The sequence below is a fragment of the Typha angustifolia genome, chromosome 11 (genome assembly GCF_048772165.1).
Source record: "Typha angustifolia cultivar Huaian chromosome 11, ASM4877216v1, whole genome shotgun sequence".
Taxonomy (NCBI): Eukaryota; Viridiplantae; Streptophyta; class Magnoliopsida; order Poales; family Typhaceae; genus Typha; species Typha angustifolia.
The window spans coordinates 14,851,999-14,868,055 of record NC_133249.1 but is presented as its reverse complement, the minus strand read 5'-3'; the positions used below and the strand labels follow the sequence as shown (position 1 = coordinate 14,868,055).

The 16,057-nt window shown below is 37.2% G+C and overlaps 4 protein-coding genes across 8 annotated transcripts; 1 reads left to right on the top strand and 3 right to left on the bottom strand.

Moving 5' to 3' along the window:
• Positions 1-324: 324 nt before the first annotated feature.
• On the top strand, positions 325-3,971 carry LOC140771346 (BTB/POZ domain-containing protein At3g05675-like). Of its 4 annotated transcripts, none has more exons than XM_073112847.1 (3): positions 337-480; positions 1,383-1,497; positions 2,448-3,971. In XM_073112847.1, the coding sequence occupies exon 3, from the start codon at positions 2,517-2,519 to the stop codon at positions 3,834-3,836; it is 1,320 nt and encodes a 439-aa protein (XP_072968948.1). In that variant the 5' UTR covers positions 337-480; positions 1,383-1,497; positions 2,448-2,516; the 3' UTR covers positions 3,837-3,971. The 4 variants fall into 4 exon arrangements, with proteins under 4 accessions (XP_072968947.1, XP_072968950.1, XP_072968948.1 ...); XM_073112850.1 differs by having other exon boundaries at positions 339-480; positions 2,531-3,971; XM_073112846.1 differs by lacking the exon at positions 1,383-1,497 and having other exon boundaries at positions 325-480.
• Positions 3,972-4,123: 152 nt separating this feature from the next.
• On the bottom strand, positions 4,124-6,743 carry LOC140771347 (WAT1-related protein At3g30340-like). Of its 2 annotated transcripts, XM_073112852.1 has the most exons (7): positions 6,621-6,743; positions 6,385-6,576; positions 6,229-6,291; positions 6,015-6,131; positions 5,115-5,526; positions 4,685-4,836; positions 4,124-4,574 (listed from the first exon to the last, which is right to left on the bottom strand). In XM_073112852.1, the coding sequence occupies exons 2-7, from the start codon at positions 6,564-6,566 to the stop codon at positions 4,442-4,444; spliced, it is 1,059 nt and encodes a 352-aa protein (XP_072968953.1). In that variant the 5' UTR covers positions 6,567-6,576; positions 6,621-6,743; the 3' UTR covers positions 4,124-4,441. The 2 variants fall into 2 exon arrangements, with proteins under 2 accessions (XP_072968953.1, XP_072968952.1); XM_073112851.1 differs by lacking the exon at positions 6,621-6,743 and having other exon boundaries at positions 6,385-6,605.
• Positions 6,744-10,037: 3,294 nt separating this feature from the next.
• Positions 10,038-12,331, bottom strand: LOC140771353 (large ribosomal subunit protein uL6-like). The gene is made up of 3 exons (XM_073112859.1): positions 11,900-12,331; positions 10,474-10,596; positions 10,038-10,354 (listed from the first exon to the last, which is right to left on the bottom strand). The coding sequence occupies exons 1-3, from the start codon at positions 12,260-12,262 to the stop codon at positions 10,268-10,270; spliced, it is 573 nt and encodes a 190-aa protein (XP_072968960.1). The 5' UTR covers positions 12,263-12,331; the 3' UTR covers positions 10,038-10,267.
• An 840-nt stretch (positions 12,332-13,171) lies between these two features.
• LOC140770647 (peroxidase 60-like) lies at positions 13,172-14,395 on the bottom strand. Its single transcript, XM_073111900.1, has 4 exons — positions 14,165-14,395; positions 13,909-14,088; positions 13,652-13,811; positions 13,172-13,581 (listed from the first exon to the last, which is right to left on the bottom strand). Exons 1-4 carry the CDS (start codon positions 14,393-14,395, stop codon positions 13,172-13,174), a joined length of 981 nt encoding a protein of 326 aa, XP_072968001.1.
• Positions 14,396-16,057: the final 1,662 nt, after the last annotated feature.

Below are 16,057 nucleotides of genomic sequence, written 5' to 3'. Positions count from 1 at the left end.
TTTGAATCTAATATTATTTTTCTCTAATTTTCCTCAATACGAAAACTCTCTAAATTATCCATTAAATAAATCGTTTTGCTCTTTATACTTATCTTTAATAGGAATAATGAGCCGATGAGATTATTATTTTATATTTAAAATAAAGTGAGTATTTTATTAAAAAAGAAACGCTGATAAGCTGAAGTATTTGTCTGTAAGACTGTAACTCTGTATCCATTGGGCGGAGCAGTTTAAGGTAAGTTGAATTCGAGGGAATAGTTGAAGCCTTTGGTTCCACCAATCATTCGTCCTCTCTCTCCACCGCACAACAACGTGTCCGGGAGGTGAAAAAAAAGATATATTTGGACGGTCCGATCTCCCCACGTCTTAATTTGCCTTTGGTTTCTCTGTCAGTTCCCTTCCCCTAGTGATACAGAGGAAGCGAAGGTGGGTGTGGGGAAGAGGAGAGAGCTGGCTCTTTTGATCTCTAATGTCACTTGGGTATGATTTATTTGTCCTCTTTTGCGTTTCCGCAATCTAAAAATCACTTCTTTGGTAGCTGGGCTTGTTTTCTTGTTGATTTCGTGCCTTTTCTTTTTGGTTTTTGGGGCTTTTGGAGGAGTGCAGGACTAAGATGAGTGTTATTCTGGCCTGTTTAGAGCTAAGTTGGGATTTTGATCAGTTGGGTTGGGTGGGTGATTTGTTGAATAGCTTTTGACCAGAAGTAGGAAGATGATGAAGTCCTTACTAATATTTTGTATGATGAGGATGCATTGAAATTTGAGTAACTGTTGTTTAATTTTTGAGTAAATTTCTTAAAAGAAGTTTGGCATCACTACAAACCAAGATTGGAAAATCGGTTAGTCTTGTACTATTGTAATTTGGTCTGACAGTGCATCGGCTGTTAAAATGGCAAGAGTGTTAAGAACTAATGAGGAGCTTTTTTCTTTCATTCTGCTTTTCTGTTTCCTGAATATGGAATTAGAGTGAGGACGTCAACATAATATAGAATAAGAGAGCTTGTTTATGATAGTAGAGCTGGATGCTGCAACAGTAGAATTAATTTTGCAGACTGTCTATATGAAAACTTAAGATATCTAGTAAATGGCTCGGTTATATCCATTTGTCTTCAGAGTAATGGTTCCATTGGCAGAGAAAATATTTTATACTACAGTTTTCTTTATTTCTGGACCATTATTGTTGCTGGTTATGCCAAAACTTTATCTATACATGCCCAGCATTTCAGTATATTTGTTCAATGTATTCTACTTGATTCTTGTGCATCTATATGTGAATAACTTTGGTAATAATTTACTGCTTGATGGCTTCAGCTTTTAGCTAAGAGTAGCATCCAAACATTTGGATGATTGTTCTGTACTATAATAGATTGGGCACATTATTAGGAATAAATGGAGTGCATGTATTGTCACATGTCAACTTGCATGAAATTGTCGTATGTGCTGGATATCGAGAAAGGTTGGAATCTTCTATTTGAAAATCATCGGACTACTTTCAAAGGTATCATCTGAAATTGGTATTTGACCATAAGTTGTTATTTCATTTTGTCGTCTTCAAGGACATGGTTATCTACTTATCTCCTTCTAAATTCTGAGCTTGATTATTGCTCGTCATTTCTTCCTCTTTAACTATATCTGGATATAGTCATTTAATGTCTTTGGGTCATAAACAGCTTTATCAAGTATAATTTAAGTCTCCACATGTCTGTCGTCGCTGAATGGTCAATTCTAATGTGAGTACTGTCAGATGATACCAATAAGGCATGTACCATCTAAGATACAGTGTTTATGATAGAATATCAGCTAAAGTCTAGATTAGCTAGTATAACATCTCTCTCTATTGACCGTTACAATTTTTAGCAAACATGATGCATTGAGCTTTATTATAGACTCAGATTTGGATGTGGCATAACTTGTTATCTTTCTTGGACATTTTAGGAATTAACAGCTTGTTATGCTCCTCTCTATGCAGTTTCCTGAATTATGAAAGAGACCCAAGATAAACATATTTTATTTTCTACAAACTCGGTCGCATAAATGTAAGCTAACTGAGAAATCCTAGATCAACACCTTGGGGTGGATAACTGGATATATATATATATATATATATATATATATATTTGAATCTAAATACCTGAAACTGTAATATGTCTGTCTTAGTAGTTGACCAATAAAATATGGAATCTCTAGCAAGTTTAAGTCGTAAGTTGATGTACACTATATTTTAGCCATAGCCCTTAGATATCTATAGATTCAGTACTCTCAGAGAAGAGATAATAATTTTCCAGCAGATCTCTTGTAGTCTACTAATGTACTTGGAAGTTGGAAGATATTTTTGAGCCTAAAACAAGTAGTTAGCATACATAATGGAGAGTTATACTCTGCCAAAACCATAGTTAAGCTCCCTAAAAGTTTAAAACTGAACTTGAGATAAATTTCTTTTCCTTGCAGCGATGTAGCTTCTATGGAGTCTCTGATTGCCTTTGTTAAGAATGATTTTGGTAGATAATCTGTGAATTTATGGATCAAACCAGGGTGGCTGAGCAATACAAGTTCAATGATCAAACTACAAGTGATGTTATTGTTCACTTAAGAAACTCTGATGAGAGGGTAGAATTGTTCCACTGCCACTCTTTTATTCTGATGAAAAATAGCAAGTTTTTCACAAATCAGCTTTCTAGCAACAAGCAGACTAGCTGTGATCTTGAATCTTGTCTGTGCATTGAAGTCCAGTGCCCAAGATCCCAGTATGACCATTATGTTAAGCTTTTGAAGCTACTATATCTCTCAGAAGAGTCAATTGCAAATTCGTTGGATTCTGTTAAATCTACTATTGGGATTTTTCGAGCTTCAATTTCTCTGCAATGTGAATCAATCACGCAGATCTGCATCCAGTACTTAGAAGCTGTGCCTTGGGATGAAAAAGAGGAGGAAGAGATTCTAAAGTTAGTTCCATCCCTAGGCCCAGAAGCCATGCCTATTTTATCCCGTATCCAACCTGCCAATGCAAATGCAACAAAGAATGTCTTTCTCTCTGCAATCCGCTTTGCTATGAGTATGGAGAGTCCATTTCCTCCATTCTTGGATGAACTGAAAACTTCTGCTCAGGAACAAGTCGAGTACATGCTTCTAGCGGATGAGCACACTCCTTTGGTCGTGATGGATGAAGATGTGAAGTCAGAAGTGCGGATGGGCCTTGATGCGATGTTTACTTCATTCAAGGCTGGACTAGATTTACTGCCTTTGGAGTTTGACCGATCACCTGAGCAAGCTGAACAGAGAGTCTTGCAGAGTCTAGTTGACCTCGAGTGGATCTGCACTGTACTTCCTAAGATTGAAATGATGAAGGATTTTGTCTCAAGGTGGACTCAGATATCTGATTATGTGCTTGCAGTGGTGCAAGATGAGAAATATAATTCCAGATTGTGGGCAGTGAAAGCAAAGCTGATAGAAATTACTGGAAAGGCTTTGGACGCTGTTGGTTACGGCAGTGTGGTTCTTCCACCCTCATCAAGGGTTCAGATCCTAAAGACGTGGCTTCCATACATAAGGAAGATGAAACCTTTGCTAGACCTGAAGAGTGAGGAGGATGAGACATTTTCTTACAAGATCGATGGTGACATTTGCCAGAATATCGAGGGTGCAATTGTCTCTCTAGTGCTCGCATTGCCTTCAAGTGATCAAGCAGACATTCTGACAGACTGGATGAACAGGGCTGAACAGTTGAATTATCCTGATCTCAGTGAGGCATTTGAGATCTGGTGTTACCGGTCCAAAACAGCAAAGAGGAGATTAATGGTGGGTCTCAATGGAGTTGGGAATCACACTGTCAGCTTCTGATCTGTGCAGTGTTTAAGATGGATTAAGCTGTTGTTTGGACTTAACTCTGTACTGTATAAGCTTTAACACCCTTTTCTGTCCAAGGAATTATGTTCTAATCCAGACTTTTAACAAATTAATCAGTTTCAAAGATGATTCGAGGGATTTAGATTGAACTTAGCTCTTAGAAAAATTTGATTGGATGCCTCTCATTCATTCGAACTAAGTGCTTCAATATGACAAGGTTGGTTTTCTTACTAAGATGGTCTCTGAAGATCTGAGTTCCTTGATGATTCAATCTGTTTATATTTGTGGTCTCTTATATGATGGAGATGCAGGAAGGACAGCATGTACTTTCTGCATCAGTGCATGATTTACTTATCAGAAATTATCTAGTCCTTCATAAGACAACATCACTCGATTAACAGAATCCATCTTATCAGATACATTTCATGTCACATTTTAGTATATGTATATCCAAGGTTATTATCCATGCTCAAATGTACATTACAATTGGTAAATTTGCATTAAAAAACATGGTACATTTGGTACTTCCTGTGAAAATTTTGGCATGTCGAGAGGGAGCAATTGCTTCTGTCCACCAAACAGGCCAGCCTTCTCTGGTTTTATACATTTTGTAATTGCACTTGAGGCTCAATATTTTCTTCTGCGGCTTTAACTGCACAGGTTCTTACCTCCTTGCTCTTACCCCATAGTAGGAAATAGAGTCCTACAATCACAAGAACAGAACCCAAAACACTGCAAAGATTGCAAACAAATTGCTGGTATCAGATCAAAGATACTTAATAATTAGAAAAGGAAAAGAGAAAAAGAAAAGAAAAGAAATTGATATCTAGATATGACAATACCTTCCAAGGTAGAGTCGTTCATGGAGGATGGTGACATCAATGCCAGCCACAATGATCTGCACCAGAGGAGTGAATGCAGCAGTGAAGAGTGGGCCTCTCTTCTCCACACACCACGACATTCCTAGAAATCCTAATCCTGAGCCCATTACTCCCTGCACAGCCATTTCATCTCATGAAAACTATATAACAATCCATACATTCTTAATGTACTTCAATTTTTTGTGAATTTGTGATTACAACCTTCAACAATCTATGTGCTCGCCAAGTTTCGAGTACTCAACGAGTTTGACTGATGTTTTCATGGAGTCAATTCGATTGAGTTTTTCACTTAGACTCAGGCAATTTTTAAACAAAAAAAAAAAAAAAAGATTTGAACATAAGTTGTAAATGAAATTTAAAAAATCAAGTTTACAGGTTTAACTTTACTTACTGCAAATAGAACAGTAACAATCTCCACCTTGCTCCTCAACACCCATGATGAGATGCCCTGCTCTGTGGCCAAGCTCATAGTTCCTGCCTGGAGGAAACTAAAGAAGAAGATGAGGGCAGTGCTGGAATACAAAGCTGGGTATTTCTTGCCAATTATGGATTGGATAAGGAACCACAAGGACCAACAAAAGCACGCAGCAAGCAAAGCAATTGATCCAAATATCCATTTCTTTGTGCTTGGATCTGCAGGAGGAGTTGATGTGGCTTGATGCTGTGGTTGCAGTTCATGGGTGGATGTGTTGGTCAACGCCACACCTTGGTATAGTGTTAGTAACATTGCACCAAATAGGCATACGAGTGTTCCTATCGCCTTGGCTATCCCAGCCTTGGCCTTCAAGTCTAATCTCTCCAATCTGCAATAGGTTTTCGATTTTATGAGTTATAGATCGATAGAAAGAAATGAAGACATTAGCCGCCACAAAAAAAAAAAAAAAGAATGATTAATTTTATTTAGACAATTATTTGAGAAATGCTTCGATACCTTAGCAAAAATTCAAGTGTGAAGTATTTAGATAATCGTTTGTTACAAGGCTATTATACCTTCATCTCCCTCTACATTACAACCACCGGAAAAGAACCCATTAATTTCTACGTAGTGGCAACGAGTACTTCATCTAGCATCAATGACTTTCGAAGTACAAGAGCATTTTATTTACAGCTAGAAAGCATTAGCTTGAAAGCAAAGCCATCTTTTTGTTTAAAGGATAAGTGATTCCTCCAACGTAGCTAGTGCTGTGTTGCATGTGGAAAAGCTAAAAGCTACATATAACTAATTACTACTAAACTGCATTCCAGATCTGCTAAAGGATTTAAAGTGCGGTAAAAGTTTGCGATCGCTAACCGCAGCGGTAAGGCGATGAGGAAGGTGAAGACCGGAGTCATGTTCAGGAAGGCGCAGGCGAAGGTCGCCGACGTATATTGCAGGCCGAGGAAGAAGAGGTATTGTGTTAGGGCAGCACTGCAAGTCCATGCATCCATACAAATCTATCAATTTATATAGCTAACAATATTGAAGTATTATTACTAGTTTAGTAGATGTTCTTTCATTTGCTTACCCTAGCAATGCACTGAAGAAGATATACACTAGGATCTCGGCAGTCAGCTTCGGTCTCGTCTTCCTGAATAGTAGTGTCAGAAGAAAAGGTAGCAGATGTTATGTTATATTGTTTGGTCTGTGATCTAATCAGCTTTTAGATTTAAATTTTACGTACCTTTCTCGAAAGTAGGCAATAGGGGCCATGAACAGCATCGCCACTAGTTGACGAAGCGTGATGAGGACGAGCCGGTTCATGCCGTCGTCGATCGCCTTTTTGCACAAGATGTTCATCACCGCGAACGTCACGTCCACAGCCATCATCGTGACCACCGGCCTCCACTCTCCCCAACACCCCATCTCTCTCTCTTTCTCTCTCTCTATCTCTCTCTCTCTCTCTCTCCCTCTCTCTCTCTCTCTCTCTCACACACACACACACAAAGACACACAAAGACACACAAAGACACACAACTTGGAGGAGATAGCTTTGTGAACTTCAACCATCACAGCCATCGCCTATTTATGGCCGTCAAGGTAGGGACAACAATTTGGATGTACGTCGTGTGAGTGCTCACCATCAGTGATATCACGCAGAGGCCATCCGTTAGATGAGAAAGACCGGCATATCATCAGACGGCCAGGAACGGAGGATTCCCTCAATTGGGATGGTTTGTCGGAATACACGTTTTATTTTGACGCTAAAATCATTGGAAGACAAGGGAGGAATAGCTCATGGGTCTGTCGGAGGTCATGGCATCTATTCGTGGTTATGAGATGGCACACAATATATGAACGCATACTTCGTCTCTTTGATGACATTGGTATCTAATGCTCTCCTCCATTAATATTGGGTGCATGCAGCTTGTGATTTGGGACACGTGGGGACAATATCCCATCACTAGATTTGGATTTTACTTTCTTTGGGAGACTATAATGTGACATGCAAATAAGCAGGTGATGGATGCGAGAAAGTTAATGGAGGGGCATCTTAAGATAATGAGATCCATTATAAACTTATCTTAGCCTCACTAATTCTTTCATAATATCAGTCAAAATGTGAACCATGCATGCATGCATGCATGTGTTTATATAGGTAATTGTAGCCTCGTGCACTACAACTCTCATTACTGCTAAAGTTTATGCGTGGAAGAGTAGCCACATGATAAACGAGTTAAAAGATATGTAACAATTCTTCCTTCTTCATTCTTCATGTAACGAAACCTAGCATGCATGAAACAAAGATTATATCCCTACATTTTCTTTTTCGAGGAGCAAAAATTGATATTTTATGTGTTATTTTACTATTCAATTAATTATAGGCATTTAATTTGGGTCATGTTCATAAAGTACACAGCCGTTGTATAAAGAGAGAAATTAGAAATATAAGGTTTGTTGATGTTCCAAACCTACTAAGCTCACATAATGTTCATATACGTATATATTGTAGTTGGTCTTGCAATGTCCTGATCATGGATCTAAGGAAAGATTAATGGAGATTACTGTCTCACTCTCCTAGAAGTACTATGATTATGATTTCAGTATGTATCAGAACTTGAATCGAGTCTCTTCCTAAAAGATTAATTTGATCAATCTCCATTGCAATGCCAACGCCTTTAATGTATAGTTCCATACATTTCTCATTCTCATTGTAATAGTCCATCGTATGTTTATGTACATATGTATTGGCAAACACTTTTATACCCCTTTAAAATTTATAATTCTAATCGAATAGTCTTAGTCGTTGCCGATTCGAAAACCACATAGGTTAAAAAATGATATTTAGTCAAAAAGATTTAATTAGGTGCACCTATCTTCTAAATTATATATTCCTTTTTTTTTCTCAGATATGATTCTGATAGATATGATTAGATATTAATTATAAGAGATATTATTTAATACTAACTATTTATATTTAACTTTTTACCTTTATAAATAGACTTTAATTTAAATTTGATTCTCTATCTTTATTGGTTATCAAATTTTAGTTTAAATCAATTGTTTAACGAGAGATATATACAAATAATTAAAAATAATCGAAGGGATAGAATTTAATTAAACTTTTGTTCAATTAATTTCAATATATATATATATATATAATTTAGTAAATTATTAAGATAATGTAATTGTCAATAAATATGTTGTAAGATAATATATTTTAAAAATAAACCCAAGGAGGTGCTATTTTTCCCATTTTTGACGGCTTTTTATAATTATCTATTGAATTGGTAATATTTTTTAATATTTTTTATATTTTTTAGGATCTTAACCGTTAAACCAGTGAGAAAGAACACTTCTTACTAGCAACATGATCACAAAATTTGATTACAATCCAATTAGAGCTTCATGTCTATGAGAACCATCCTGTAAGGTTTTGGCATACAACATAGCCAAGTACATCATAGTGCTAGATTTAATTATATATTATTTCATATCTTGTCTTCTTTTACTAGTTGTTTCTAATATTATTTTCATTAGTATTTTGTAACAAAAACTGAGAAAAAAAGTAGTTAGCATAACAACAAATACATTCATTCATCTCTAGTTGCCAAAAGCATTTGCTCTCACATTTTGGGCCTCGTCAATATTGAGTGTCAATCCGAAATTTCCAATTAGGAAGTCAAAAATTGGGAGCTGAAGTGCACAACTTGTTCATTGCATTGGAATTATATCAATTGGAGAGGTAGCATCAGATACCCAAAGACATCAATGCCTTTATATAATGGTTCTATTAACAAAGACCAGCAATATAATAGAATACATTACCAGAATGATGCCAAAGATTGTGTAAATTGCTAGTATATTTAAGCCAAAAAAAAATTGCTAGTATACAAGCTTTTGTAAAAGAGGTGCATGAGAATTTAAGCTGAAAGACGCAGTAAGTCCTGAAATAAATGCCAATTGTCCCCATTTCAGCAACACTTTAAAGATAAATTTGTCTGGCATAAAAATTTTCCTCAGCTTTTCAAACTACTTTAGTTGAAAAGCTCAATCTCAGTACATGCAGCCGTCCTTTGTTGTATTATTAGCTCATTTGGCAGGATTAAAAAAGAGGTCCATTACTCTATTGGATGAGGACTGGAGAATTCTGTCCTCCAAGTTGATTTTTTGAAAACAAGCAATTAATTAATCTATTATGCAAAAGTTTAATGGAATGGAATGCATGATGTCACGGTAAAAGAGGATTTTGGACAAAAATAGGAGGCGAATCAAGACAAAACCATGACTACATTTGCTTAATAGAATCATATTCTATGCAAAATGTTAAGAGACCTGTAAAATATTGGAATAGGATGAATTAAGAATAAGTACGGAAAAGTCAGATAAGGAAGAATGAAATAATCATGAAAAGTTGTAAGCATATCGGCAGAATAAAGTTCTCATATGGAAGTGAAATATGATGTAGTTACCCACTTGAAAATACTGCACAGTAATGCACCTTTAAGTTTTGTTCTAAAGTTGTTCACCTCTCAATTATTCATTAAGTGCCAGGCTACAGTTATTGCTAAGTTTGAAATAACAAGGGATACTTCTGCAAATGAGATAAACAGACTTCCCCAAACACATACACAGTAAAGAACCTACCCAGACTCATGAATTTCAAGAACTTTAAGATACATCAACTTCAACCTAATAAACTTAGATCACTGTAAAGAATATGTACCATTTACAACATCAGAGAGAAAAGAAGAAGGTGTAAGCAATTACTCACAGTTGAATAGTAATACAATTTGAAAATCAGCAGCATGGAAGTATGTATTTAACTATTCAAGGGATAGCAGATCTCAGAAAACCCAGCTTCACCAGCAGATTTTAAAATATAACAAGAACAAATCACACATCTAATTGTCTTCACTCTTCAGAATCAAACGAGAGTCTAAATGACTAATACAAAGAATAAAATCAAATTGTCCAAAGAGTACACAGTATAATCAAAATTTAGCCTTAGCTGTTTAACCTATTCCCTCTCATTAAACAGGCTAAAAAACAACTGTGAGCTTCCTTGCATCCACTAAAAAGACCCTAACAGATAGCTTCTCTTTAAACTAGTATAGTGTTCTTGTTCACTGATCCTCGGCCATTGTCCCTTTCTCACTAACGTAGATACCATCCAAAAACTTCCTGATATCCTTGTTCTTCACATGACATTTCTGATCAAGTATAATGATAGATTGGAGTTAGGATCTTATAAAAATGAATCTAAATTATCAAAAGCATCAGTAACAGAGAAAATGATAACTGATAAATCTACAAGAGAGCACATCCAGACCTGGTTGATCAGCGCAGCTGAGCGAGAGACAAGTTCAATATCATTGCCATCAAGGACGAGCTCATCCTTGACTTTTTCGGAGCGAGTAATTGTCACACCTTCAAGCATATCCACTTTCCTCACCTGTTGGAAGTAAAATGCCAATATATGATTCAGGATGGTGAATGCTAGACAGTAGGAGAGCATAGCCAAGTCAACAAATTAAAAGAACTGCACTTCATAGTACAGGAAAGATCGTATAACGATCATGAAAGGATGAATTTCTTTTCATCAGTCAAAATATGCTAATGCCACAATGTAGAACCCCGTGTGCCAATGCAACCATGTTGAGGAAATTAATATTGAGATCAAATGATAACAACAAGCTTCAGCGATGTCATTGCGTGCTAAACTACAAATAAATATATATACATATAACATCCTAGAGTAGAAGCAAATTGTGAAAGTTGACTCCTAGTACAACTACATTCAATTGCAAGTGCAAAATCCAAAGGGCCCAACAGAAGTTCATTTGATTACAGGTAGAGAATATTACAACAACCATCAGACTCCGATAGGTCATGAAATTAATTAAAGCTAATTTGAGATAATAAATTTCTTCCTTTTCCTCATACTTCATTGAAGGCATCCTTTAGTGCGACTATTAGACTTGTCACTATACACCTTCGTCTCGCTATGCCGAATCACTTGAAATAGACCTCCAAGAAAGGGTCAAGGCTGGCAAATTTCCTTTAGCAAATCCTACACTGGAGGAATCTGCCCTAGGGCATATTTCTTTACTATCATCCGCAGTCAACAATTTTGACTAGCAAAATTGGACACATAACTTCTACCCAAACAATCCGACAACGTCACTACAGGGAAGTGCTAACTGTGAAGTTTAAGCCGAAGACAAAATAGACTAATAAGCTAAAAAGAACAATTTCAGACATTTTGCTGTTGATGAATTGACATATCGAAACTCGGTTATGAGGCGAAAGGGTTAAATAAAATATTCTTTAATCAATGATACATACATTAATAGAATACCATAACAAAGTTATCCCAAAGAGGAATAAAATCCACTATTCAATAGCACAATAACTAATATCTAAAATAAAAGTGCACACAAAAGCAAAGGCCATGGATCAATTTCTACACTGAAAGAATCATGGACCACATTGATACAAAATCATTAAATAAAACGTGATACCTAATATAATACCAACTTAAAATCTCGAGATATAAAAAAGATATAAAGATGCGGAAAAAAATCCTGATTTTGAAAGCAAAAACAACCAAACATATCAAAAGTCTCATCTTTCTACAAAGATGGAAATGAAGCCGACGCTATCTCCTCGTAAAACACCTCAAGATAAAAAATTAAACCAAAATTCGTACAAACAGTAATTCCACCACCCAGAACCCCCAAAACGATTCTTCCTACCTTCTTCTCGCCGAGGAAGTTCCTGATCTCGATGGAGGCGCTTTCATTGGTGATGGACGCATTGATGGGGAAGTGGGCGTACACGAATCTCATCTTGTACCGGAACCCCTTGGTGACCCCAGTGATGAGGTTCTGCACGTGCGAGAGGGCGGTGCGGATCGCCGCCATTGTCTTGCGCGTTCCGAACCAAGCCTCGACCTTAAGCTTGCGGCCGCCCTCCACAAGCTGGAAGTCGAGGTTGAGGTGCTTGAAGCTGCGGGTGAGCTTACCGCGCGGCCCCTCCACCTTCACCACCTTGGCGGTGACCTTAACCATCACTCCTTCCGGGATGTCCATCGTCTCCGTCGCCAAGATCGTCTTCATCTCTCTCTCTCTCTCTCTCTCTCTCTCTGCTCTCTCCCCGGGAGGACGGAGGAGGAGGTGGCCGCGAAGGTTAATTTATAACTGGTGACCGGAATTAGGGTTTTTCAATCCGTGATTCTGGGCCGTCTGATGGACAGCACGGTTTGCAATGTGGGCTGGGCTCAATTAATAAATTGCTACATTGTTGGCCCATATAAGCCCAAGACTATTAAACAGGATTAAGTTTAATATAATCGGATTAGCTTCACCAATAACATAAGGATTATATTTGTATTAATATTATCCATCAGACCATTTTCAGTTTTTTTTTAACATATTTTTCGAATTCCATAATATAAATACAGTAAATAATTTACCTCCCAAAATCAAACTTAACACGTAGTAATTGTTAGATTGTTTATCCAAAATTAATAGTGCAAAAATTCGAATTAATGTGGTTCATTGACACGGCCATTTTTCAATTAAGCTTTTAAATATTTCTATTAACGACTAACTTGGAGAAGATCTTAAAATTTCAAGTGCTTTTAGTTTAAAAATATGTTGTGGTAGGTTAAAGTTGGACCAAACTCCATTTGTCAAATGGATTTTGTTAATCCAAATTGAGACCTATAACCAAACCACAGAGCCCTAACAATCATACATAATAAAATTAAGAAGCATCAAACTAATGAAGCTAGATCAATATATATATATATAATATAAACCAATGTTCCCAATTACATCAATCTATTGAAATTCAAACCCACAAACACGATTCAAATTTGAATACAAAAACACTGCAACTCATCAAACAACTTATAATCCAAACTAAGTCAATTAAGTTTTGATCAATGAGAAGGATGCTTCTCTTGATAAGTATATATAACTCAAACCAGTAACAGGAAATCAAAATCAAACGCATGGATCTAGCTAGTTTGTCCGACGGCAAGATCTCCGGATCTCTCCTTGTGTTCCAGTGAGGACCTGAATTGCACCCAACTTGATCATGGCATCACTAAATCGCCTACGGAAATCCGACCCATTAGCCAACGAAGCCACCATGGCCTTCGTTGCTGGGTCGAGAGCCAAGCTCTGATCGATGTGAAGAATGCCTTTCTTTGCCACAACTTGCTTATAGTAGTTATTATCCAATGCGTATGAATTTAACGAGTTGAGCTTGAAGTTTACTTTGTTGTTCGTCTTCCCATTTTTCGGACACTTGGCCTTCATTGTGGTTGCGAAGGATTGATCCATCTTTTGATCACTTTTGCCAGTCTTGTTGTAATCGTAGAGACGATCGGCGAAGGACGAGCAATGCGTGACTCCCACGGTGTGACCTCCTGCATGAGAAATTTATATGTTAGAAAGATTATTTTGCTCATTAGATATAGGAAGTAAATTAATGAGTACCTAACAAGATAACCATATCATTTGCACTTAATCCCTTCTTCTTAAACACCCCAATGGCCTCAGGAACTGAGATCGAAGGTGCCGGTAGATTGACATTTTTCGCAAGCGAAATCCTTCCATCTCTCCTTCCAGTTCGAACGTCATATGGTGATCCCCCAGCCTGAGTTCATTAAAAGAATTTGTGACGTATATAAGTAAGCAAAGCGTTAGATCGAGCAAAGAAGTAAGCATATGATTCATTTTGTTTGTCTTTTTACCAGAACGATTGCATCTCTTGTTGCAGTGACGATTATATCAGCACATGAGACTACACCAGGGCAAGCACTCTCCGCTGCAACCTTCACCTCGTCGATGAGATCGTAGCCTCTCGCACTCAGGTTTGGAGCTGCATTCTTCTCACACGACGGGCCGTCTAAAAGAATCGATGCATCGCAACCCTGAAAAGGTTCACTATTTTGGTTTAGAAGGCTAGTTAGCTACTAATTAAGTATAAATGATGGCAGGCATATATACATTTACGAAGCAGTCATAGAACTGCAACTGGAGGAGGGCGGCGACGAGGGTCGGATCTTGTCTGAAACGCGCGGCGACGACGCCTCTGATGATGGCCTCGACGTCCTTCTTGCCGCATTTTCCTCGGTAGTAGCCGACCTGCAGCGCCGCCGCATCGGATTCGACGACGGCGAGGCTGAGAAGAGCGAGAGCTACGGCGGCCGCGGCGGCGAAGAGCGTCGGGGTCTTCATCTTGGTTAGACAATTGAGGGGTAGAGAGAGTTGAGAGCTATGCCTCGTAGTTTCATGTATGCACTATTTATAGAGGGGCTGAGGATTTGATCATATCCTTCTAAGTTGACGTGCATGCATGCATGCACTCCTACCTGGCTTCTGGACGTGCTAAATTGTCATATTTTTGCCGACATATTTTTGGGTCAAGATCCTTGAGCTGGATTGTGTCGGTCAGAATATTTGTCGGTAAAGGACTAAGATGATCGATGATCCGATGTTTTAGTTAATTAATGGAACCATGCGTGATTAGTTTGCAATCTAGCTCATTATTTAAGTACTAACGGATGCTTTAATTTGCAAAGTTGTGCATGTATAGTTATGGAATCACAACGGAGCCATAGGTTAATTTTAAGTCTTTATAGATCTGAATCCTTTAGATTTATGCTTTTGGTTAGATTATAATTTTGCCGTGAGATTTGATACCTAATTTGTTGGATTGCGACGTTGTCTTGACTCAATGAATGAATGAAATATCTACTGATGAATTTTTTTTTTTCTTAAAAAATCATCGCTTTAATTTGCACGAGAAATATTAATTAACTATAAGACGAATCGATTATCATTGTGAAGGTGCTTAATTTTAACTATGTGAATGAATTTTTTTTCCTTTTATCTTTCCCTCGTTTATAATATATGTTATTTTTATTAATTTTAAAATATATATATATATATATATATGTAGAGTTCTATGAATTTGTCTATGGTTGATTGTTATTGAGGGCTTTTCCAGAGTGCCTAATTAATAGTAGGAAAATTTGTAGTTAAATATCCTTACTTTGGTTGATATATATATCATTAGTACTGGTGGAGCTTTGAAATCTCTAATTTCAATTATATTAAATGATGATGTCCTGAAACTATGCTAACTGCATGAATCACAAGATATAACTTTAACAAATATAAGATCTATTTCTTGATTGGCTGTTGCTTAGATTAAGAATGCCATTGCTCATATAATAGTTTCTTCCTCCAAAGAGAAGAATGTCATCACTAGTAACTATGTAGGATTTAATATTAATATCATGAGTGCCCTAGAAAGATCTATATCATATTGATTCTTATTTTTCCAAGATAGAACTAAAATTTTACATATGATACTCAAAGAGTGAAAAAGGAACATTCTAATGATCCATAAAATTGGCACCAAACTTTTAATTAATGGTCACAAATCACAAGCACTAGATCAAATTAATTACAACTCTTTGCATAACAAGAACACCCACATTGACTGCGAGAAATTAATGGATCCCAACAAACAGAGATCTAAATATTTGTAAACCTGCAGGACCTCCTGATCTCCCCTTGGATCCCTGTGAGCACCTCAACTGCACCCAACTTGACCATTAGAGCCAGAAGCCAGTGCAGTAACTATTCCCCTTATTACCATATCCAAAGCCAAGTTTTGATCAATCTACACGATGCCTCTCCTGATGAGTATTTGCTTGTAGAATTTAAACTATTGTCCACAGTATTAGAGCTAGTCTGATTCTGTCATAGGGTTATCTGCCTCTCCATTGCTAGGGCACCTCGTCATTCACCGGATCGGGCCCGCCTCTGCCGGTGAACTTGTAGAGAGCAATGCTTGATTCCTGATGACTGTGTGACTGCCGGTGGGTGGAC